Source organism: Sceloporus undulatus, chromosome 4, assembly GCF_019175285.1.
Source record: "Sceloporus undulatus isolate JIND9_A2432 ecotype Alabama chromosome 4, SceUnd_v1.1, whole genome shotgun sequence".
Classification (NCBI taxonomy): Eukaryota; Metazoa; Chordata; class Lepidosauria; order Squamata; family Phrynosomatidae; genus Sceloporus; species Sceloporus undulatus.
The window spans coordinates 223,234,026-223,258,662 of record NC_056525.1 but is presented as its reverse complement, the minus strand read 5'-3'; the positions used below and the strand labels follow the sequence as shown (position 1 = coordinate 223,258,662).

Genomic DNA, 24,637 nt, shown 5'->3' with positions numbered 1-24,637 from the left:
CTGTGAGGACATCTGATCACCCAGATGCTATGAGTCCTAAAATTACACTCAGAGGGGTGTTTTTAGCTTGTCTTTCGTCACATCCTCCATTTCCCCAGAATGTCCCACATTGTGAGGTGCCTTGTCCTCCTTTCCTGTGAGGACATCTGATCACCCAGATGCTATGAGTCCTAAAATTACACTCAGAGGGGTGTTTTTAGCTTGTCTTTCGTCACATCCTCCATTTCCCCAGAATGTCCCACATTGTGAGGTGCCTTGTCCTCCTTTCCTGTGAGGACATCTGCTCACCCTTCACTAAGAACCATAAACATTTAGATTTTGTCCTGTTCCCCATTTTTCTTGAATGCCACCCATTGTGTGGCGCCTTGTCCTCCTTTCCTGTGAGGAACGTTTTTGGCTTGTCTTTTGTCATGTCCTCCATTTTTCTTGAATGTACCACTTTTGCAGGCGCCTTGTCCTCCTTTGAGGTGAGGACATCTGCTCATCTTGAGAGTCAGAACCATGCATTGGATTTATATGAGTGCTCGTCTTTTGTCACGTCCTCCATTTTTTCTCGAAATGTCCCACATTGTGAGGCGCCTTGTCCTCCTTTGAGGTGAGGACATCCGATTCCCCCTCAGACTCAAGAAACATAAAGGTACACATTTAGATGAGCGTTTTTAGCTTTGACTTTGGTCATGCCCTCTCTTCTTCCCCAGAGCCTTATGCTCTGAGGCAAAGAAGACGTTTGCCCTGCATCCCTGGCCTTTGCGCCCGCCCGCGCCGCCTTCCTCTGCGCATGCGCACTGCGCCCCTCAGACCCGGAGGCCATTTGCCCTCCTGACGTTAGAAGCGGTGGGCCGGTGGGCGGGGCGCGCCGGTGACGTATAGCGCGTGGCCCCTCCTCCCTCCCGCCCTCTCCTATAAAAGCCCGGCCTGCAGCCCCTCTTCCTCTTTCTTGGCCATTTTTCTCTCTCGCCTCTTTCTCGCTGGTTCCTTTGCGGCGCCTCTCGCCTCTCTGGCCACCCACCGCCTCCGCCGCCGCCGCCGCCGCCCTTTTCCTCGCTTCCTTTTCCTCGCTTCTTTCCCCGGCTTGTGCTCTCCCTCCTCGGCGCGACTTGGCGCCCTTTTGCCGGCCGCTCCCGCAGCCTATGGCCCAGGAAGGCGCCTCTGCCGCCGCCTGTATTTCTGCTGTAGGTTCCCACATCACTCTTTAAAAATTCCGCCTAAAAAGAGAAGACGATTTACCAAATCTTTCGGGCCGTTGTCCCACGTGAGTCCCTGGCTCTGCTTTTACGAGGGAATCGAGGGAGGCAGGGAGGGAGAAGGGCCCTTCCGAAAAGGCCGAGGGGAGGCGGCGGCGGCGGCGGGGGACCCAGGCAGGCAGGCAGGCAGGCAGGCAGGCAGCCCCCACAAAGGAGAGAGAACCCGGTTTGGCACCGCTTTAAGTCTTTTCTGGCTCAAGGCTATGGAATTCTGGGAGCTGGAGTTTGTTGTGGGGCCCATAGAGAATCATTGGAGAATGCTTGCTCATACATGGAGGAATACCTGCCTGTAAGGATACATTGGGAATGTTTGCCCATAGGGAAGCATAGGGAGATATTTGCCCATAGGAATACATGGGGAAATGCTTGCTCATAAAGAAACATTGGGCAAAGCTTGTCCTTAGAGAAAGATTGAGGAATATTATTATTGTTATTATTATTATTATTATTATTAATAATATTTGCCCATAGGGAGAGACTATATAGATGGGGAATGCTTGCCCACAGGGATACATTGGGGAATATGTCTACAGGGAAACATTGGGGTATACATGCCCATAGGGGAATGCTGCAGATGCTTCCTATGTTTCCCTATGGGCAAGAATGGTTTCCCTACAGGTAAGTGCTGTCCTTTGTTTGAGTACCTCCTGCCCCTGGGCATGTCTCCCCTGTGTCTGTGTGTGTATGTGTATGTGTATGTGGGGGGGGGTGTTGGTTCCTGTTGGGGGGATTTGGAAGGCTCTTGTACTTTCCCGTGTGGCACCACACAATGTTTATTGCACAAGTCCTCACACACAATGTGAGGCATTCAAGAAAAACTGAGGGCATGACAAAAAGAAAAGCCACAAGTGCTGATATCAAGGTAAAGGTGTGCTCTGATAGGTCTCCCCTGTGAGTGCGCTTGGCCCAGTAAAGCTGCCGCTGTTGGGTGGGTTTTGGAGGTGGTTGTCCTTTGGCCAACATGGATGGCTGCTCCCCGGGGTATGTTTGCTGTGTGTAGTGGCAGTGAGTTGGCGCAATACAATATGACTGTTGTGTGGATTTTGGGTGTTGTTGTACTTTGGCCAACATGGTTACCCCCTGGATATGTCCCCCTTGTATGGCTGGCCTGTTCGGGGCCTCTGGGACATGGCTGCACTTGGCTCTGCGGCCAAGAGGATCCATCAGAGGCCGCATCATGACGAGGAGGAAGGGACCAGTGCGAGGGAAGGCGGGAGGGAGCAGGAGGCCAGATGGCGGGACTCGGTCAGTCTTAGACACCGCTTTCACCGGCTCCAGGCTCCGGGCTTCTGGGAGGGGCCCCAACCAACTACCCTTCCCAGAATTCCAGAGCATGGAGCCGGCGAAAGCGGTTTCATATCGGATTATTCCCCCAATGCGGATAAAGCCTTGTCGTTAAGTCTCCCATCCCCTTATTCTCAGGCTCCCCCCAAAACACAAGGCAATGTGGCGCCTGTGTGTCTCGCTTGTGGCCCAACATGGCGGCCGCCTCCGAGGGCGAAGAAGGGGCCTGCTTCCTCCTCCTCCTCCTCCGGGCCTGGCGCCCCCTTCCGCCGGAGGAGGAGGCGGAGGGTGCCCCAGGCGACGGAGGGGAGGCCCGGGGGCGCCGGGGAGGGCGGAGGGGGCTCGGGGCCTGGCCGAACATGGCGGCTCCCTGGGGACGGAGGGGAGCGGGAGGCTGTTCCTGCGGCTGCTGCCTCAGTCAGGAGAAGGGGACACTCTCGGGGATGTCGGCCTTTCTGAGCCGAGCCCGAAATGGAGGACGCTTGGAAGCCCCTCCTGGACGGAAATGGAGGACAGGCCAAGGAGGCCAATCTCCTGACTGCAAAGGAGTTTAACTGCACTCGGCTTTTAAGCTGCTGCTGGAGTCCCAGTTTTGGGGGGAAGGCTGCCTACTGATAGATAGATAGATAGATAGATAGATACATACACACACACACACACACATCAATAATGGAAGAATAATAAAGGAGGACGAGGGGCTGCGAAATGGAGGGCATTGCAAAAGAAAAGCTTAAAGACACAAAGCTAAATTCAGGCTGCTTAGTCATGCTCAAAATGGAGGTGTTTTGGAGTTCCTCCTGGACAGAAAAGGTGGAGATGTAGGACCTGTTCTCCTGAGAAAGGAAGACATTGACCATCCTGCCTCCTCCCCCCATTTTGAACTCCCTTGGCAGCGGCCAGCCCTCCTCCTCCTCCTCCTCCTCCTCTTGATCAGCCCCAGCCCCTGTTTCTGTCAGGCAGGTCTTCCCCAATAAGGAAATCCTCCTTGAAACCTGACTATGGACAGTCAAAGCCTGGTTTGGTGGCTGTAAAGGGAGGCAGGGCTGGTGACATGGCAGACTTCTTTTTCAGACGCTCTCTGTGTGTGTGTTGAGTTGTGTGACTGCCTAGCGTGGATTGTGTTGTTGTACAGCACTAACACAGAGCTTTCCCTCTTCCTGGGTCTTGTGAGCACAGAAAGGCCACCCATGGACCTGAGTGTTTTTTTCTTTTCATGTTTCTGGACGGTATCTGCAAGGAGCAGATGGATGTGATTTTGCAACAGCTGTCTCTGTGTATATGGGAGTGTAGAGGAAGAGCCCAGGTATTTTCACACCTGGGAGATGCATATCTGACATGCAAGGGATCTTGCAGAAGTTGGTAGCATGAGCTTTCCTAAACTAGAGCCTACTTCATCAGATGCATTTTGTTAGTCTCAAAGGTGCTGCAAGATCCCTTTGCATGCTGATTTTCCAGACTAAACATGGCTATGTCTTTGACTATCTCGCATGGTTTAGCTATGAGGATCTTGCATCGATTGATTGTGTGTAAAGTTTTCTTGATTTTCTGAATGGTTGGCGATGTTACGGTAGTTGGGTGCATGATGTGACACCAGCCCTGCTGCCTCTCTCCTTTTGATCAAAGGTCAGGCAGTTTTTGTTCCTCATTAGAAAGGAGTTCATGCAGCTACTGTCTGTTCCTCAGACTGAATCGTGTGGCATGTCAAGGAATGGAGTCAGTAAAACAGGCCTCCCTGTCCCTAGTTGCTTAATAGTTGCACTCTAAGAGAGACCCATCTTTTGATGATCATTTGGGAGATAGTCAGGGCCTCAATGGCCATTTAGACAAACTCCCTGCCACTGGAGGAAATGTTCTAATATATTCTTGACAGGTGGCCATAAAGTATCTGTTCAAAGATGTAGAGTTTGTTCTCTTCTCAACCCACAGATCTTGCACCAAAGAAAAGTTCTCTCTGGTGTCCCGTCTAAATCCTTTCCCTCATAATTTGAAAATACTGTTCTGAGTTCTATTTTTTGCCATAGCCTTCCAAATACAGAAAGACAGCAGTCCCATCTCCTAATAGCCTCTCCTCTAAGCTAAACAAGAGCTCAGTTTGTATTGTGCTTTAATTAATCCAGAGCAGATGTAAGCCCTTTGTTTTATGCCGTCAGTCATCTATGGGCATTTGTTCCTAAGTATGCATGGAGAAAGTTCAGAAAATCCACTTGGAGCGAGTGACAGATTGGTTAACAATGCAGTTTTATGATGTCTATTCAGGAGTAAGCTCCAGTGAGTTTAACATTACTTATTTCCAAATAAGACTGTAGCATTGGAGCCTAAAGCATATGAAGCATCAACAGTTTCACATCATGACAATAAATCACCTTCTCTCTGTTCTCAGCACTAGTCCAAGCCACACTACTTGATATCTTCCATTATAATTTTAAAGCCTACATTGTAATCTATTTCATATTGTTTTGTTTTTATGATTAGGATGGGAAGGGGATTAGTTTTAAACTGTAATTGACATTGATGTGTATTGTTTTATTGTTTTTCTGATGTTGTAACCCACCTTGATTCCTCGTGAAAAGGTGGGCTACAAATAAATAATAATTATTATTATTTCTTTATGTTTTGGGCTGGGGGAACCTAGATACAGTAGTGTCTGCCTATCTGCTACAACTGTGGTGCCTAGAAAATAAGCTGTTTTATATCAGTTTGAGTGCGTCTGTCTTGAGATACTGGAAGTCAGTTGGATTTCTTATCATAGAGGCATCTACTCATCACTGGACAAGTTGCTTTTTCTATAGCATATTTTATGTGCTAGAAATAAAATGTGAGCCATGGGAATGCCAGTCTGAGCCCCTGGGATTACAAACAACTGACATATACTTACCTTCTGTTAGTTGGGAAAACAATGGGGAAGGATTAAATTGAGTTGTTCAGTTTTGCATGCATAAAAACAGGACCTTGACCACCACATTTAATGTGGCATTCCTGCCACTTCGTATTTATGCACTCATACACAGTTTGGTATGTTTAGTCTAAAACTCAATTTAGAATGCCTGCTATAAAATTTTGTGGTAGCATTCTTTGAACTAGTGATGGTATGGCAATTTTAGTCATAGTTGAGCCCTTCTGAGTACAAAGCAGTGGCCAATCATTACCAAATAAATATGTGGTTATTGCCTTTGATAGATTTGTCAGGAAAGCAGGGGGCAATCGGAGGTTTAAATGTCTATGAAATGTTCACTTAGAGAGCTGAGAGTGGACCTCCTCCTTTACATCCTTTACTATTACATTTGCCAAGTGTGGTGAGCTGCATAGTTCGCATTCCACAGAAGTGCTACTGAAGGTGTGGAGTCTGTTTAAAAAAGGTCTTCAGCGCTTTGTCCCCTGAAGCAGACTAATCAATGAAGCACATTTCTTGTCAGTGTTGCTTGCCAGGACTCCTTCCAGAGGAACCCTGTCATTTCAGGCTCCAGTTTAGTTAGCTTCTGCTCCAGCGTCACAGTCCTGTTTGGCAATGATGATGTGTCCCCCTCTGCACATGAATGAGTTACCAGCTGCAAGCGCTCTTCACTAGCCTTGCGCTGTGGGCGGTGGCATCTTAACAGAGTTCGGGAGTGAATAATGGTGCTGGAAGAGGAGGAGGGTCTGTTCCAGTCTGGACTGGTCCTGTCTAGTTCTTTGCTTCCCGTCATGGTGTGAACAATGCTGCTGTGGCTTGCGACACAGCATCCCCCCCCCCAATACAGCATTGCTGGCATCCTCTTCTCTCCCTTGTCTGCCCAGTTACAGCACAGTAAGAGGGCATCTGTCGCCCACAGCGGGAACATTGGCCTCTCCCTCCAAAGGGGATGCCGATAGCTACTACTACATCAAGCCTCACAGCTTCCAGCAGCCGTGGGTGGGGAGGGAAGAAGGCAACAATTGTGCGCTAAATAAACTGGCACACAATGGAGGTTTCTTTTCATTGGGATTCTGAGAGCACCCAGCAAGTTTAGCTATGTGGGAAGGTGGGTGCGTAACTAATCTGCCTGCCTCGTTTTGGGGCTCCTCTCCAAGGGCAGTGTTCAGGTATATGGGATGAAATGTGAAGCCCATGTATTCGGATAAGATGCTACTGTGCTGAACTTCACACCATTTGAAACAAAGGAAGAAAAGGAAAACCACAATAGTATACAATAAACGCTGCTTATTGAATAGCACTGAACTTGTATCTCTTTAACTTGTATACTATTTTGGAAGGCTACAAAGAGTCTTAAGCTGCTGCTACACTGTAAAAGTAAAGCAGTTTGTGTGGGGTAATTTAAGTTTCCTAAAGGTTCAGCCTTTGCTAGGAAACAAAAACTTTTAAATACCAAGATATCAAAGCCAAGCTTGTTAGAATTTAGCTTTAAAATTAGCAGGGTAGGAAAAATGTGCTCATGTCCAACTATGTTTTCCTAAGAATTGAGACGGACTCCAAAAAACAAGAAACAGGTAGTTTGTAGTTTAAGAACAAAAGTTTACTGATGACTTTAATCTATATTTACATAGATAGTCAACAGTTCAGGTAAAAGAAATATTTATCTCACCATCTTTTCAAAGCAAGTTGAGAGAGCAGGAAGATGGAAACACAGCAGCTCAGTTGAAAATCATTGAGAGAATGCCTGATAGTCCCAAAGAGGGAGTGACCTAAGTCATATGTTTAATTTGAAAGGGGAAGGCAAGGAACTTTTGCATGCAGGAAATCTATATCTAAGGAGAGGGAAAGAGAATGCAAAATGCCTAATAAAGGTTGACTGAAAAATCTCCCAACAGTTTGACATTACTGTACTTGAACTTCCATGGCACAATGCTATGGAATTCTAAGATGTGTAGTTTGGTGGAGGCACCAGAACTCTTTGACACGGAAGGATAAATATCTCACTGAACTACAAATCCCAGAATTAGTGCAGATTCATGGCAGTTAAAGTGGTGTCAAACTGCATTATTTCTGCAGCGTAGATGCAACCTAAGAGTACTTTAAATGTTAAGTACAATGCATTTTCTAGAGGACTGCATGATTGCCATTACATTTGTTTCTTTTGGCATGAAAATGCTGCTTCATAAATAAATGTTAAGACAAGAGACTTGAAGGCACCTACATACATACACACGGACACAAACTTCTATCAAACTTCTTAAACCACCCACTAACCAAAGTGTTTTGGATGGTGTTCAAGCTCTTGAAAATATAAATACAACAATAAAACATATAGTAGGTTATTCATTAACTCAGAATAACTATGGAACAGAGTGCAAAGAAGTCTGCCTTTTATTGAGTTTAGTGGCTCTTAAGTTTTATATGTTGAATTGTGCAGTATAGAAGACGAGTGAAATTAGGGAGGGGGGAACAGTAGGAAGAACTGGAAGTCTCAGGTGCTCTGGTTCCATGGAAACTCGTTCTCTGTGATCTTAGAAACAGGTTGGCTTCCAGTATTGCTACATTGTGTACTTGTACACAGAATAATTTTTAATACTGTTAAAGATGATGTACATTATCTACTGGAAGCATTTGTTTTAGAAAATACCATGCTTGCTTGACAACTGTTTAATATTTCCTCTATAGGTCTGTTTGTGAATCCTATATGAAAACATTACCTTAAATTATATTGGGTGAGGTGCCCAAGAAAGTGGTTGCTAATCACCTCTAGGCAGTTCTTGAATGCAATTGATTTTCTAGGTTATTTTTAAATTGGCTTAAGACCTGTTTTTGAAACAGAAATTATACTAGTGGGTGAACTCTCAGTGGGATGACCTGTGCTGGCAATAGGACAAGAGAATAGGGTTTGTTTGTTTTGCTTCTCTTAGGTCTAAAGCACACCACAAAAATAATCTAGCTTGAGACAGCTTTAACTGCCCTGGCTCAGTGCTAGGGAATCATGGGAAGTGTAGTTTATTTTTGCACCAGAGCTTTTTGATAGGGAAGGCTAAATGTCTCACAAAACTACAGTTCCCAAAACTAGCATTGAGCCAGGGCAGTTAAAGCGGTCGAACTGATTTGGATTTCCTGCATGGCAGGGGGTTGGACTGGATGGCCCTAGTGGTCTCTTCCAACTCTATGATTCTATGATTACTGCAGTGTGTTTTGGACCTTAGACTTCCCAATAGCTGTGAATACTAAATGGAACACAATGCAGTTCACAACAAATTTAAATGAGGTACAGTAGTAGAAAAGTTAAAAACAGTTAAGCTGCCATATGAAAACATCAGTTCTTTAAATCAATATAATTTAGAGCCATGACAGGAACAATAAAATGCAACACACACCATTAAAACCTTTTCCACATAGCCACTCAGTCACCAAATGCTTTTTTCAAATAAAGCATTTCAAATAAAGGAGAGCAGGAAAGGAGTTGACCTAGTCTTCACAGCTTGGGAGCAGCTACTGAGAAGACTCCCCCATCATACATTTACATGAAGCCGTTGGGCGAGGTCATTTGTAGACATGGGGTACGCTGATGACACCCAAATTTATTTTTCTATGTCTCCGGCTGCTGCAGTGACTAAGGATGACATCTCTCTAAATGCCTGTCTTGAGTCGATAATGGGCTGGATGAGGGAAAGCAAACTCAAGCTGAATCCAGAGAAAATAGAGGTACTTGTGATAAGTTCCTTAAATCTGGGGATGGAGATTTGTCAACCTGTCTTGGATGGGGTCACACTTCCCCTAAAGCAGGGGTCGGCAACCTACGGCCCGCGGGCCGGATCCGGCCCGCCGAGGCCTTTCTGCCGGCCCCCGCGCAGTCCTGCCGCCGATTCCGCGCCGCTCCGGGCGCCATTTTATTTTTCAAAATGGCGGCCGAAGTCTTGCGTGACCTTTCCCAGGACGGGAAAGGTTGCGCAAGACTTTGCCGCCATTTTAAAAACCAAAATGGCAGCGGAGGAGGAAGAGGAGGGCTGCGCGGCCTGGCGCGGAGGAGGCAAAGGTTGAAGGCCGGCGCGGCCCTCCCTGCCTCCCCGCGGGGCTCCGCGCGGCCTTCCCCCGCCTCCCCACGGGGCTCTGCACAGCCCCGTGCAGCCCTCCCCGCCTCCCTGTGGGGCTCTGCGGGGTGCTGCGCGGCCCTCCCCGCCTCCCCGCGGGGCTCTGCGCGGCCCCCGCGGGGCCTTCCCCGCCTCCCTGCGGGGCTCTGCGCAGCCCCGCGCGGCCCTCCCCGCGGGGCTCTGCGCTGCCCACCTCTTCCTCTGTCTCCTCCGTCCTGCGGCACATGGAGGAGGGGGAGGAGAAGAAAGAAGAGGAGGGAAGAAGAGCAGGAGGAGGCAGCAGGAGGAAGAGGAGATGGGGGCAGCAGGAGGAGGAAGAGGAGGGAGGAAGAGCAGGAGGAGGAAGAGGAGATGGGGGCAGCAGAAGGAGGAAGAGGAGGGAGGAAGAGCAGGAGGAGGAAGAGGAGAAGGTGGTGAGTGGCCAGAGGCCACATGGGTCTTTTTGTTGTTGTTTTATTTTGCATTCTTTTTTAATTGCTAACAAGTCTCCCTGCTTTGACAATGATAATGTGATGATGATGATATTGATGATGATGATATAAGACAGCTTGAGAGGCATGGAGGCACTGTTTCTGAAGCCAAGAGAGTGTCACCTTCCAAAGTGTGTTTTGTGTGCTTTTAATGCTAACAAGTCTCCCTTGCTTTGACAATGATAGTGTGGTGATGATGAGTCAGCTTGAGAAGCATGCAACTACTGTTTCAGAAGCTGAGAGAGTGTGACCTTGCAAAGTGTCTTTTGTGTGCTTCTAATGCTAACAAGTCTCCCTTGCTTTGACAATGATAGTGTGGTGGTGGTGGTGATGATGATGATGATGATGATATGAGTCAGCTTGAGAGGCATGCACGCACTGTTTCTGAAGCCAAGAGAGTGAGACTTTCCAAAGTGCCTTTTCTGTGTGTTTTTGGTTCTTTAATGGTGATATTGATATCAGAAAGCCTCTGAGGCAAGGCCAATGTAAGTTGCTGTGATTTTTACAAACTCATGCGCAGTGAAGAAAAAACAAAGTCCCTTGACCAAGTACACACTTCTGAGAAGTACACTTGGTCCAAGAACGGTGAAACCACCTTGACATGTTCAATATGCATAGCCATGTTAAACCCAAGGGGCTTGATTATGGAATAAGCCTCTGAAATATGCAAGAGGCCATGTTAAGTAAAGCCATGTGAAATGCACAACTGTGCTGTTGTGTGTGTTTTGGAATGCAGGTTGGGGGTGTTTGCCCAGAAAGGGACCGAGGAGGAGAGGGCGGGCACACGCCTCCTCCTCCTTGCAGGGCTTCGGTGGAGGCTCCGCCCCGGAGGGTGGCTCCGCCCCAGAGAGTGGAAGCTCCACCCCCCGGCTTCGGCCCCCTGACTTGTCTGAAGGACACCAACCCGGCCCCCGGCTCCAAAAGGTTGCCTACCCCTGCCCTAAAGGATGAAGTTTGCAGTTTGGATGTACTCCTGGACTCGTCGCTACAATTGTCATCTCAAGTGGATGCGACGGCCAGGAGTGCTTGGTACCCACTTTGGTTGATATGCCAACTGCGCCCCTGCCTGGACTGGAAGCAGTGGTACACACACTGGTAATCTCTCATCTTGATTTCTGTAACGTGCTCTACATGGGGCTACCCTTGTACCAAGTTTGGAAGTTTCAACTGGTTCAAAATGTGGCAGACAGATTGGTCGCTGGTTTGTCCAGGTTTGACCATATAATACCTGTCCTAAAATCTCTTCACTACCTGCTGATTAGCTTCTGGGTGTAATACAAGGTGTTGGTTATTACCTTTAAAGCCCTACATGGCTTGGGCCATAGTTACTTGCGGGAACACCTCCCAACACAATCTGCCCCACACTCTCAGAATAACTGGGAAGAATGTGTTAGAACATCAATCAACTAGGCTTATATCGACTTCCCAGAGAGCCTTTACAGCAACTGCTCCGAAATTGTGGAACGATCTTCCAGAAGAGATCCATCTTATTACTGTACCTCCTTGGAGATGTTTAAGAGGGCACTTAAGACAGATCTCTTCCGGCGAGCTTAACCACCTGACCTTATGTAAGAGACACCTTCAGGCCATTCTATGAATCTATTGCATTGTCACTTGATGAGTTAGCTTTTAAGATTAATTGTATTTTTATGGATGTATTTTTATATGTATTTTATTACTGATGTATGTGTTTTAGCAGACTGTAATCCCGCCTCGATCCATCTGGGTTAGGTGGGAAAATATAAATAAATTATTATCATTATATTATTACTATACTGCCATTTGTGCCTGTGATAGTGGGACCAAGAAAAGATCCTTCCCCAAGGATCTTAAAACATGGGCAGGCTCATATAGGGAGATACAGTTTTGGATAGACACTACATAAGAAGAGCCACAGAAAACGTCAAAAGCTGATCTAGTCAGCATTCTGTTGTCACCAACTGAAGAAATGCAGAAACAGAACACACAACAGAAGGCTTTCACAACAAACACAGAAAGAATTGTGGGGGGAAACTGACAATATAATTAACTATATCATAACAATGTACCAAAGGATTAAAACCACAACTTTAACATATATACAATGATAATATACTGTATTTATATGTAGTTACCACATTGCAGTAATCTGTACAACACAAAACACATAATCCAAAGTGCTATAGTGAACTATATATCCCCAAACTATGTCCATATGCTTCCTCTGGTCTTGACAACCTCTGTTGCAGTGAAATAAGCAAGTAGTAGATGGAAAATTGTTCCACAAATGATAGACAGGGAGCAGACAAATGTGGAATGTGCTCTCTCAGACCTTCACAACCTTGGGATATATATTTTACTATAGCACTTTGAATTATGTATCCTGTGTTTTACAGTATTACTGCAGTGTGGTTACTGCATACCACATACATAGATACTACATACCACTACATATATACATGATCATTGTATATATGTTAGAAGTGCAGAAACGACATGAATGTAAAATTACCCTCACACTTGTGTTCTTTAGCAATTGCTCTATAGAAGCATATTACCATTCTATTACTGGTAGTAATATATAGCCAGCATGAGTAATAGCTATTGATAGCCTTTTCCTCCATTGAAGGTAGTGCTGGAAGCTTATTACTCTGCCCTATAGTGGTTATTCTACAGGGTTCTTCAGGCTCCCTTTTGCTTCCTAGATCTTACAATAAACTGTGACAAGTCACCCAAAGTTGTTGGCTACAGTATGTGGGTGAAACCGCTGTATGACATTCTTTTATCTGATAGCAGTTAAGCGTTTGTTGTTTTGAATCAGTGGCTGCATAGGAGAATGGACCCAATGAGAGTCAATCCAGGCAAGGTAGAAGTGCTGTTTGTGGATTGTTTTTCTGTCTGGCTGAGTGCTGTGCCCTATTCTGAAGGGGGTTGCACTTCCTCAAAAAGGAGGACTGTTGTTTGGTAATATTCTTGAATCCATCATTGTCATAGGTGAATATGAGAGCATCTTTCAGCTTATGCTGATAATACTCCCTACAGTTCAAAATCAGGTGAAACCTCTTTAGTCTTCCTTTCATTTAAGAATTTGTTGAAAGTTTTTAGCTCTTTGCGCTGTTTCATTTTGTTGCTCATTTATCTTTGCTCATCTATCTATTATTGTATGTTGCAAAAACCCATAAACAGTAAAATTTTACCTATACAGTCTTACCCCATAGCACTATCTATTGTTGGGTCCTCAAAAAGTATTAAAATACACTTACATGAATGGTTACGGTAGATCTGAAGCTTATTGTATATACGATATATACAAGTGAAGTGACAAAATGCATGGGAGTACTGTATTTTCAAGTGTCCTTAATATTGGGGTATGAAGACAATCTAAGAAATTGGAAAGCCATTAGTTCAGTAGCAAAGTGCTTGTTTCCATAGAGAAGGTCCCTGGATTGCCAGTTAATAGGGCCCCTGGTTTTAGGTCCTTTTGCTTAAGACAGTGGAAGAACAACTGTCAGCCAGAAAGGTGGACTACTGGCCTAGATGGAGCAACAGTCTGATTTTAACAAAGCAGCTTTATATTAGTCATCTCTTCAACTGATCTAATACTTTGTTGTTAGTTCATTTCTGACTTGCGGCAACCATAAGGGATACCTGTCATGGAGTTTTCTTGGCCAATTTTGTTCAGAGGCAGGTTGTCTTTGCTTTCCTCTGAGGCTGAGACAGAGTGATGTTCTCAAGGTCACCCAGTAGGTTTCCATGGCTGAGCGGGGATTCAAACCATTGTGCCCAGAGATCGCCCAATGCTCAAACTGGTTTTGATATTATCAGCCTAAGCTAGTAAAAAATGAAAGAAGTTTCCCAGCTTGATTTATAGGTAAGTATTTTGGTTATGTGGATTAAAGCAGCAGAAAGTACTGCCTTTATTTAAAATTGGAGATAAGATGGCAAACTTTATGTTAAGGGTAAGTAATATTTAGTTTTGACTCTGGATACTACTTCCCCATAATATAATGTTTGTCACCTTATCTCCAATTTTAAATAAAGACAGTTCTTTCTGCTGCTTCAATCCACATAACTAAAATACTTGCATATGAATCAAGCTGGGAATTCACAGGAGAGGTGAATTCAACATAGAGACTGCATGCCAGTCATGGGTGTGTGACCAAAGGCAAATGGACAAGACCAAATTACTAGCATTTTTGTGTAAAGTTCCTACTGCCAGTAATTAAACCTTGAGAAAGGCATTTCAGCTTTTTAGAATGAAAAAAGCAGTCTGTCCAGAAGCTGGTAAACTATCAAATTTCAGTGTACGGGAAGGGATGTTGCCATTTAGGGAGGACCAGGTTTGGATCCATGGCCTGAGGTTCCCCACCCTTGATTTAAATGTGTCTACAGCTATGCATTACAGTCCAGTTCATCAATGCTATAGTATTTTTCATAGAGTAATAACAGCTGAGAGGGATGTCAAAGATCAACTAGTCCAGCCCAATACCAGTACAGGAGACTGCCGCTCTTGACCTCCTTTCTATGCCTTGAGGTTACCTTTTACCTTTTCCTTATCCAAGCTCCCTTGTCAATGACACCTGCCCAACATCCATCCTTTATACACTTTCCCTTAATGTATAAGGGCTACGGTCCCAAGTGTCTTCCCCTTACAAGTTTAATATCTTCAGTAGTGTGTTTATATGTCCCTATATGATTTAGAATTCACACAGGCAGAGGCTTCTGTTGTAATAAATAAGCATTGACTTCATTGAATAACATTTAAGAATGTAGCCTAGGTAGGTAGAATAGTTCCAAGGTGATATAGTTACATAAATATTAAAGTTGCAGGCATTTCAGTTTCCTCTTTTCAATCTCCAATACACTTTCTCTCCCATTAAGTATACTTCTCTCAACTCAATTCCTTTCAGTTCGCTTCAACTCCCTCAACCTCTGCACTGAACTCTCTTGAGCTGAACTCAACTGAACTTAACTCCTTAACTGACTTACCAGTCACTCATTCCTCCCTTTTATAGCTACTCCTTCCTTGGTAGTCCCTCACTCACAGTCAGCCCGAATTTGGATTGACTGTCATTAACCCAAGTCTGCCCAATGACTCCATCACAGAGACCAGTTGGTGTAACATTCCTAAAAGATAACCCATTGGGAGTCCATTTTCTTCCAAGGCATTCCACTGCCTAATAGCTTACATCTTCAGGAAATTCTTCCTTATGTTTAGCCTAACCCTATTAATTAATATTCTGCTCTCAAGATGTGCATAAAACAAATTTATTCTCTCTGACATGACTTCAGATATTTAGAGACAGCTATCATACCACCTCTTTCCCAGGCTAAACATGCCCAGCATTTTTTACCTTTCCTCATGTGACTGGGTCTTTAGTTCTTATGATCTGGACACTGTACTTTGTATTTATCATTTATAGTTCTTAGTCTTTTAAGAAGGTATGCTACTCTATTTTTAAGAAAGTTATGTATATAGCGCTGTAAATTTATAAGATGGCTTTTGATCTGGAAATTGTTTACAGTGGTGAAGGTGGAGGTTGGTGGGTAGTTCCACAGTTTGGAGAAAAGAGAATATAAAAGAACAGTAGGTATGTCCCACAATCACTTTTGCCAGAGGTCATAGCGTATACAAAGCAAATGAATGAACTTTATCCTTTGCTTCTTTTAATTCTTGTTGCATTCCTCAGAGACACCAGCTGAAACCCTTTTTAGAAGTGTATTTGGATGACTATATAAAATTTTCTGCATAGTTCAGTGAAGTCTTTTGTTGGGCTTGGCATCGAGGCATGAAAGTAATCCAGTCCTCATAAATGCCTGTCTGTGTGTGTGTGTGTGTGTGTGTGTGTGTGTGTGTGTGTGTGTGTTGACTTGGGTAGGGAAAATGGAAAATAGGACCTATTTTCTTTATGCTCTTTGGGGTTAGAACAGATTGTTGGTTTATTTCCCATCTACATAAGTGATAACAAGAAGTGAGAAAGGGCTCCTGCCTTTCTAGTCCTTGATTTTCTGAGAAACAGAGCAGCTCTCTAGAAAAGAAAGTAATCGGGAAATAATTGAAAGGGGGGGGGGATATATGAATATAAATGTATAGGGTAGACCAGCTCTTATTAATCAATTTTAACCAGTTTTCTCTCTGGCTCTAACTAGAATATATTTGCCTTTTTAGACCTGCTAATTCAAAAAGGATAGGGAATTAATGCCTACATCTTGGATTATTTTAATCTTTGTGAAGTTTTATATCAGTAAGATTTTAATGATTCCCATTGAAAGACCTGGATTATACATTCTGTATCAATGTCACTATTTATGCTACAATCTGTGATAGATACAGTTCTCTACATGGCATATGCTTGTTGATAAAAGTGATCTCTGTTCACACCAAGCAGTATTATGGCTAGAACTCAGGTTTTCCACTGTCAGCAAGTGTTAACATACAGTATGTTTTAAAAAAAATTGTAAATGATATTTAGTCTACTATAGTTTTTGTAATCCAGTTTGTGCCTCAAAAAAGTAATTTAACTTGATATTAGTATGTTTCCATCATTCACTAGTTACAAAAATAGTGCATCTACTAAATTTCCTGCATTCTGTAAGTTTTGTAGCCATGATAATATAATGTTTTTACAAGCGTTACTGAATGCCATTTCATTTGGAATTTAACACTGTGTCCTTTGGGGAGTATTACTGCTGTAGCATAGCTCCATTTTAAATACAGTGCTCCCGCATTATATATGGGTGCATTGTACGCTGCTTTCAGCATATGCTGAAAGCATTGGTGCTTTTTCTGGCACCATACACCGGAAGAAATAATAGCGTGTGTGCCCGTGATGTGTGCACGCTGCCGCAAACATGAGCCCCATTACTTGTAATAGGACTCGAGCATACGCACTTTTTGTTTTATGTGGGGAGGTCGAACGGATCCACCATGTAAAACAGGGGCGCACTGTAATCATCTCTTCATTTTTAAACTAAACTTGTTTGATCTTGTTGTACTACAAAAATATGCAAATAAGTTCATCACTTACCTTAATTTGTTGACTTTGCCTTTCTCTTTTGCCTCAGAACCTAACTAGATTTCGCGATTTACAATACAGTACAGTATAGTGAACAGAATACATGAATGTTCCCCTGTGTCTGCACATTGCAGGGGAAGATGGAGTTTTGGGTGACTGTTGGGGATGCTACAACCTCAACATGCAGATTTTTATTTTGTTTATCACAGTCAGTGTACAAGATACTTATTTTGTGGACCTAGATTTGCTTTTATTACTGATGGATATATAATGATTTTTTTTTCTTCACAGGGCAAACTCTCTGACCAGGTTTACAACTATCCAGAGGGTTTAGGAGAAGTGCTTTATCGAGAACAGTTCGACTTCAACGCGGAGCCACCTTGGGAACCTAGCTGATGATAGTAGGGTTCCATCTCCTAACTTGTCCATGTAAGTCTTTTAGTTTTTGTTATATTTCATACAGGGTAGAGCAAATTACCTAAAGTGAACAAACAAACAAATGGCATATGTAGCACCCTTTATTTGTCACTTAACTCAATTATACCTTCTATAATTTGCTTTTCTTTTGATTGATTAAAATCTGACTGTAATTCAAGAAAACAGGTTAGCATTTCTCTCAACATCTGTGGTGGTTTGCACTCATCTACCATCTCTTTTTCTGGAGCATATTTTCCCTTAATGGAAAGACATAATTTTCATAAATCATCTATGTTCACTTGTAACTTACATTAGTGTGCTAATTGGAAGATAATGACTGTTCAGAAGTGATTTAAATCTTATTCATATGTTATGCATAAATAACCATTGCTAAATAACCATTGCTAAATCACCAAGTGCCTGACTTGTAGAGCATAGCCTCCAAGGCATGCCTATGCATTTGCTACTTGCTTTTACAAATACATGCTGTTTATTAAACTATTGTATATTATGGGATTCTGTGTTGCTTAAAGTTATATGTCGGTTAAACTAGCTTAAAATTATAGTGGGAGTAAAGAGCCTAGCTGCTGCATTTAATTTAAATCTTCACAGCAGGAAATCAGGTTTAGCAGACTTGGCCAGATGACTGCTAATAATATATTTGGGGCATTCTTTTTGTTGTTGAATAACTTGGAATCAAAACTTAGGAAGTAAAGCTGACTAGCTGGCACGTGCTTGTTCTTTTCAGTTGTACATGCTGTAATGAAAAGGAAATATATATATGTGTGTGTGTGTGAATCCTTATTTGCTTTCATGTATAATAACAAAAACTGCCTTAAGCAATACTTTTGATGTATTACAGATAAGGAAAATAAAGTGCCCTAATTTGATTTCCAGAAGTTAAAGGATTCAGTTTAAACAGGAAATTAATGATTTTTGTCAGTGATACCTTGATTAAAGATTGTATATAAACATGCTGAATTCTTGTTCAGTTGCAAAGTAAGCCCTTTGAATAGTGTACTTGGAAGGCTATGACGTAATGACCAAGGCATGATTTAGCTAATCTGAACAGTTTGAGTGTGCACAATCGCTCCCCAGCCTTCCTCTTCCACCTAAGATGTTCTTACTATCCCTTCCTTCTTTGAGCAAATAATAGCTTGCTCTGGTTTCCTGATCAGAAAACTATGGTCTGATGAACTGCCTGGAAGTTGTTATTTCACTATAACACATCCCACAAACTGTGGGGAATCCCAGTGCAGGAATACAGTCGGCCCTTCATATCCGTGCAGGTTCTGTTCTGGGCACACATACACACACTCTGGATGGCAGATTCTGTGTGACCTCAAGTTCTGTTCTCCTCAATGGTGGCATGACTTGCACATGGCTATGTTGCCTGCACTTGCTGCCATTAAAGAGAACGGGTGGGCTGAGTGTGTGATCTGAATCCTTTTGTTAGTTCCAAGTAGAATTGAGCCATTCATCCAATGGAACTTACATAATAGTTGATAAATTAACATTGAATCTGTGGATCTTCTCTAGGTGGGACTAACAATAGGACTTCAGGCCCCAGAATGATTTGACTTTTAATGTATGTGTTGACCTATATATGTCATCTGATATAGGGGAATGGCAGATTTTCCTCAGTGTACCAAGGATCAGTACCATATTTGTGCCTGTTGGTTACACTTGTTTCTTTGTCTCCTGGAAAATTGCCAGGAACTGGCAGCCAGTGATTGAGGATTGGCACAGGTGCATGGACCACCACAATGAGTAGGACCTTATTTAGATATTGTGGATCTCAACTATGGAATTACAAATCTTGAACTAGACAAAAGAGTGATAAAATATGAAATTACTATCTTTCCTTCTGCGTGACTTTTCCCTCTCAGTTCATTAGTACATCCTTGTTCTGATTTAATTTTTTCTTGTTGTTGGCCACTCTGCCAAGCTAGGGCCATGCTACCTGAGCATATGAGTTTGGACTTGCACAGTTGCTCCATGTGATCAGGTTATTCAGTACTGTATTGCCAGATATGACTGGTGTTTCTTGTCCAAACAATCTGACTACATTGAGAATCCTTTAAAATTGAGTACATTTTCAAATTTGTCTTGACAAATTGTTATTATTGGTAACCATTTTCCTTATGAATTGCTGTCCATCTCAGAAGAATCTAAATGTTTACTCACTTTGGCATCACACAAATTTATCTAAACATTTGTTCTGTAGTGCTAAGGTGCTCTTGCTTTTATTTTGCAATAAGGTTTGTTCTCCATGCATCACATACAGATATTTTAGATTAATCATCACTAGTAAATTAAACTTTGATCAAGCAGTATGCTCAGTAGCAAGTATACTTGTATCTTGGGTGTGCCTGAGCTTGAAAAGGCTCAGCACGCCCAGATGTGTGTGTATGTGTATTAGCTGATTAATAGGTGCCCTAAAGTTGTACTATAAAATGATTTATTGAGGAAAATGGCAATTAAACATAATGAGCTTACTTTGAGCAGAGTATTAATTAAAGTTGGCTTCTCTGAGTATATGTTTAAATTTCCATTAAAACCATCCCTGTCTGCACCTTCAATTGGGATCTGTAGAAGAGAAACTGTTGCTGTCCTCCAGGGCTGCAGTTTCCTGAGCCTCATCTTGTTCTTCCGAGCACACCTCTCTAGTCGAGGAAGTATGTGGCAGAGAAAATGGAACATCGGTTTTTAAGGAATAGATCTTGCATTAGTTAATATATGGCCTGATGTTTATCTGAAGATAAATATTGGGGAATTGATGGCTAAGAGTTGGGTTTTCCCCTTTCCTCCTTTTATTTATTGGATTGCGACAAACCTTCATTTTTTTCTATGTGTAAGTCTTATTTCAGACTTAATATAAAAGAACTATCCTGGATAGTGGCACCAATAACTTTATTTATATTAGGTTGAATCCAGAGAAATATGAAGGGGGGAGGCTCTCATTGATGCCTCTGAAAAGTTTCTTCTGCAGACTGAGGAAAGTCTTTTTCTTTTTCTTGTAAAAAGTCAGGTGGGCCTCCTTATGTGAGGGTTAGTAAGCCAATGCTAAAGCAGAGGTCTCTGTTTCAGAAATAACAAGAAACTGTGACTTAAAAACAACAGGACCACCATGCCAATGGTATTAAGGTGTGGCGTGGAGTGGGGGGCCTGACAAACATTCCCTGCTTAATACATTATGGTTTGTAAAAGAGAGAATATTAATATCTGAAGAAGTCATGGGTTTCAAGTTAGAAATGAGTGCAGGCATGCTTTTAAAATATTAAATGAATCCAGTTTAAAAACATTGAACTCGGTTTTAAATAAAATATTTTAAATCAGATCAGGCAAAGTGCTAGCTGTGGGATGCATATTGCTTTGAAGGCCCCCCCACTGCTATCATTTCTGGTTTTGGGGGAAAAAACCCTTGTTCAAAAACAGAGCAAAATTGCCCCTTCCCTACATCTGAGAGCCAGAGGCAGAGAGTGGCTGCAATCCTGCATGGACCAGTGTAGTGCAGGTATTCTGCATGCGGAACTGTGCCACGCTAATCTATTTACACCACCCTGGGCCCTCTGTAGAGCCACTGAAGCTGCCCATCCACAGCCTGGAGAAGGGCAAGGAGGGTGCAGAAGCACTTGGCTAAGTCCCTGTAGCAAGATGCAAAGTGATTACATCTGGTGCTGAGGTTTGTCAGTCCTCTGGAGGTTGCATCAGCTGAGGAAATTGCCTATGTCTGCAGCCCTTGAAGTCCCATGGCAGACTTGCAAAGCTCTCCATAGTCCCCTTTTGCACAAAACATATCCCCAAAACAAAAAACCACTTCAGACAGGTTTGGTTTCACTTCCATTTCCAGAGCCCACAACCCACCTAGTCCTCTTTGTTTTTGAGGGGTTTTTTTTGGCTGAAAACAAAGTTAAAGTGTTGACCATATGCAATATGACATCCGGGTTGCTGTGATGTGCTTGTGTAGCCTGCACAGGTGATAATCCCCCCATTTCCCACACAATTGCCTATCCAAGCTCTAGAAAGCATAAGAGGTCTTTCACAATAAAAAAAATGTGCATGCATGTCAAAGTACAGTCCTTCAAGGTACCCTCCTCAGTTTAAATATCAGTCAGTCTGTCTCTCTTTGTTTGCAGTCTGCCATCCACTGTGGTCACTACTACAAATATTTTAGCAGCATTAGATTTTATTCCAAATATAACTCTTTCACTATGTATCAAACCACTTATAAAGCACAACTTTCAGGAAGTGAACAGTGCTGTCATAATTCCCAGATGAGCATTTAACTCATGTCTGCTCATAGCTTTACATTTTTATTCCCAGGCATGTCTTTTGAATGTTGTGCATATGTGCTTAGTATAGAAAGGGAAGAGAGCTACCTAAAGTTAGTTAGTTTGAGTTTTTAAAGGAAAAGTGTGTATAAACTGCACTTTGAACTGAATAATGTTTAAACTTATTACAGGATTGTTGAAGTGTTTTATGCTTGCGACATAATAGTAAAACTTTTCCATTTGGATTTAAGGGCTGAACTATATGTTGAGCAAAATAGCAACTGTAACACTTAAGACTATAGTTAAATCTTATATATATGTGTGTGTGTGTGTGTGTGTGTGTGTGTATATAATTCTGTATCTTAAAAAACTAAACCCAACTCTCCTGCATGGGGAAAGCTGGTGCATTATTGATGTGAATGGGTAGAATCACACCAACCCACTCCCATTGCTAGTTTGCTAAGTGCAGGAGTTGTCCATCCATAGTCCATAATGGTATAATTTCAGAGATACTGTGGCACACATTTTAAACTGAACCATGTAGCTAGGCTTTATGATTTGCAACAATACTAATGGTATTCTCATTCTGATGGAGAAAAAGAAGGGATGGAGAGAGAGAGAATCTTTTAGGAAAATAGTCTGCTGTACTGTCCATTGCAAGTGATATTTTTTGTTTTATTTTCTGTCAAACAGTTTGTTGCATAATTTAAGGACCCAGCTCTAAGGCTTTGGCTTTGTGGCCTGTTCCTTGTGTTTCTTGGTTTATGACTGTCGGCTTTGCGGAATACGGCTGAGATGAAAGGATTCCTTGAGGATGCAAACTACTCCATTGGCTTACTGGATGAAGGAGTGAATGTTGCAGACGTCATCGACAACTGCATTTATGAACATACACTTGTAAGTTTCCCCCCAGTACTCAATGTTCAGGATTCACTTTCTTGATATTTCAGTTGCTAGTATGTTCTCATAACTGGATCATGAGTTTCATTGTGTAATTGGGAAATACTGCAGCCAACTGTCTGGGACAGTAATTAACAAAATAGGAAATGTCCCTTACAGCACTGTTAGCCAGTCATCAAATGGTTGTACTCTTAAAACTCTTATGTATAGATTGTATTTTTCTTCTTCTCTAGACTGGAAAAAATGGATTTTTTATTGGTGATCTGGGAAAGTTGATCAAACAGCACATCCACTGGCAGAATGTGATGGCACCAATAAAGCCCTTTTACAATGTAAAATGCAACTCCACTCCAGGTGTTCTTGAGTTACTGGCAGCTCTAGGAACTGGGTTTGCATGTTCGAGTAAAGTAAGTATTGTTTCTGTTAGTGCACTTTTCTATCTGAGGGTTCAGTTCTCAAAAACAGTTTCAGAGATCCTGCTGAAGTAGCTCTGCTTGTTGAGCTTTGGTGACTGGCAACTGAAATTTTAAAAAGTTCTCTGGTAATTCTGTTTATGGAGTACCCTCCTCTTTGAGGCACTTACTTGGTGCCTGCCTGGCAGAGGGATACTTGTTTTTGAAGAGTTTATACTGGTATTCAAATCAAGTGTTCCCCGAAGTAGCTTGCTCCAGCTTAAATCAGTCATAAATCAACTCATGCTGAAAGTAGAAAGCAGTGTTCTTTCCTCTCACATCTGCAGTCATGGAGTAATTAGCAGTTTGAGCAGAGCATTCTTTATGAAAACTAGTGGAGAGGGAACTTTCCTGCATTTGTTCTTGTCCTAAGCTGTGGGACCAAGTCTGTGCCCCAATCTTGTGTTTTTAGTGCAAGATAGACAGTTTTTGGTTTTTTTTTTACTTTCCTGTCTGCAGTGGCTGACACCCAGCAAGTCATCTTATGCCAGATCAGACCTGTCTATTTAGCCCTGTATTATCCACAGACTGCCAGCAGCTCATAGGGGCATCAGGCCAACCATTTTTCACATCACTTATTGACTGATCCTTGAACTAGAGGGATCACAGAAAGAACCTTCTAAATGCAGATCATCTAATTTCAAACTGATTTATAGTCCTTGTGTTGGACAGCTTCTGCATATCTTTTAGGGTATTTGCAATTGACTCTTGGAGCTGTTGTCTAATGGCATAAGTGCAGCGATAAACTTAAATACCTTTTGACGTATCCGGGGGTAGATTGTTAAAATACAAGCTATGTGGAACTTTCAAAATGAGCATGTAATAAAACCACACACCCTTACTTAATTTATATGTATTTGTGACAAATTATTTTTCAATCTTTTCCTGTTTTAGACTGAAATGGCATTAATTCAAGAATTGGGCATTTCTCCTGAAAACATTATATTCACAAATCCTTGTAAGCAAGCTTCTCAGATAAAATATGCAGCTAAAACTGGAGTGAACATTTTGACATGCGACAATGAACTAGAATTAAAGAAAATTGCTAGGAATCATCCAAATGCAAAGTAAGCATAACTGTGTTCATTTTACTTATCACTATGGGAATGTAAGTTTGGAAGGGTAAGTTTCTGATATACCTTTTGCAGAGTAGTATCCCTTGGGTGTTACGATATGCTTCTCTTTAAATTTTAAAATTTGAGAGTGCATTTTTTATACTCCAATAATAGTTGTGTATGTATACCAACTGTTAGTTTTAATTTGTTGCTTTTGAAAATTCTACTAACTTCAGTAGAATTGTTTTATTAAGTTATATGGACAGATAATATTAATGTGAATATATATATAAGTTATATGGACAGATAATATTAATGTGAATATATATATATAACATTTAATTTGTTCTTTAGTTGGAACTGAGGTATCATAATAGGTATACTGTATGCTTGTTCAGACAATAATTTGTGAGAATTACTTCATCATCAAACTAGTCCATAATGTTTGATGGGGGTGGGTGGGAATCAAGTACAGATCTGGAACCTGCTGCTGTATGTTGCATACTAGAAGTGTGGTGTTGCACCAACAGTGTACATCATGTTTTATTCATGTGGG

General features: G+C 42.5%; 1 protein-coding gene across 2 annotated transcripts in view; it reads left to right on the top strand.

The window, feature by feature from the left end:
- The first annotated feature begins 942 nt into the window (after positions 1–942).
- The window catches only part of AZIN1 (antizyme inhibitor 1), a 54,371-nt gene continuing 30,676 nt past the window's right edge, over positions 943–24,637 (top strand). For both annotated transcript variants that reach the window (XM_042465387.1, XM_042465386.1), the window contains exons 1-5: positions 943–1,252; positions 17,275–17,412; positions 22,368–22,571; positions 22,808–22,981; positions 23,921–24,093. In XM_042465387.1, coding sequence (XP_042321321.1) covers positions 22,470–22,571; positions 22,808–22,981; positions 23,921–24,093 — 449 coding nt within the window. In that variant the 5' untranslated portion in view covers positions 943–1,252; positions 17,275–17,412; positions 22,368–22,469. The remainder of the gene's footprint in view (positions 1,253–17,274; positions 17,413–22,367; positions 22,572–22,807; positions 22,982–23,920; positions 24,094–24,637) is intronic.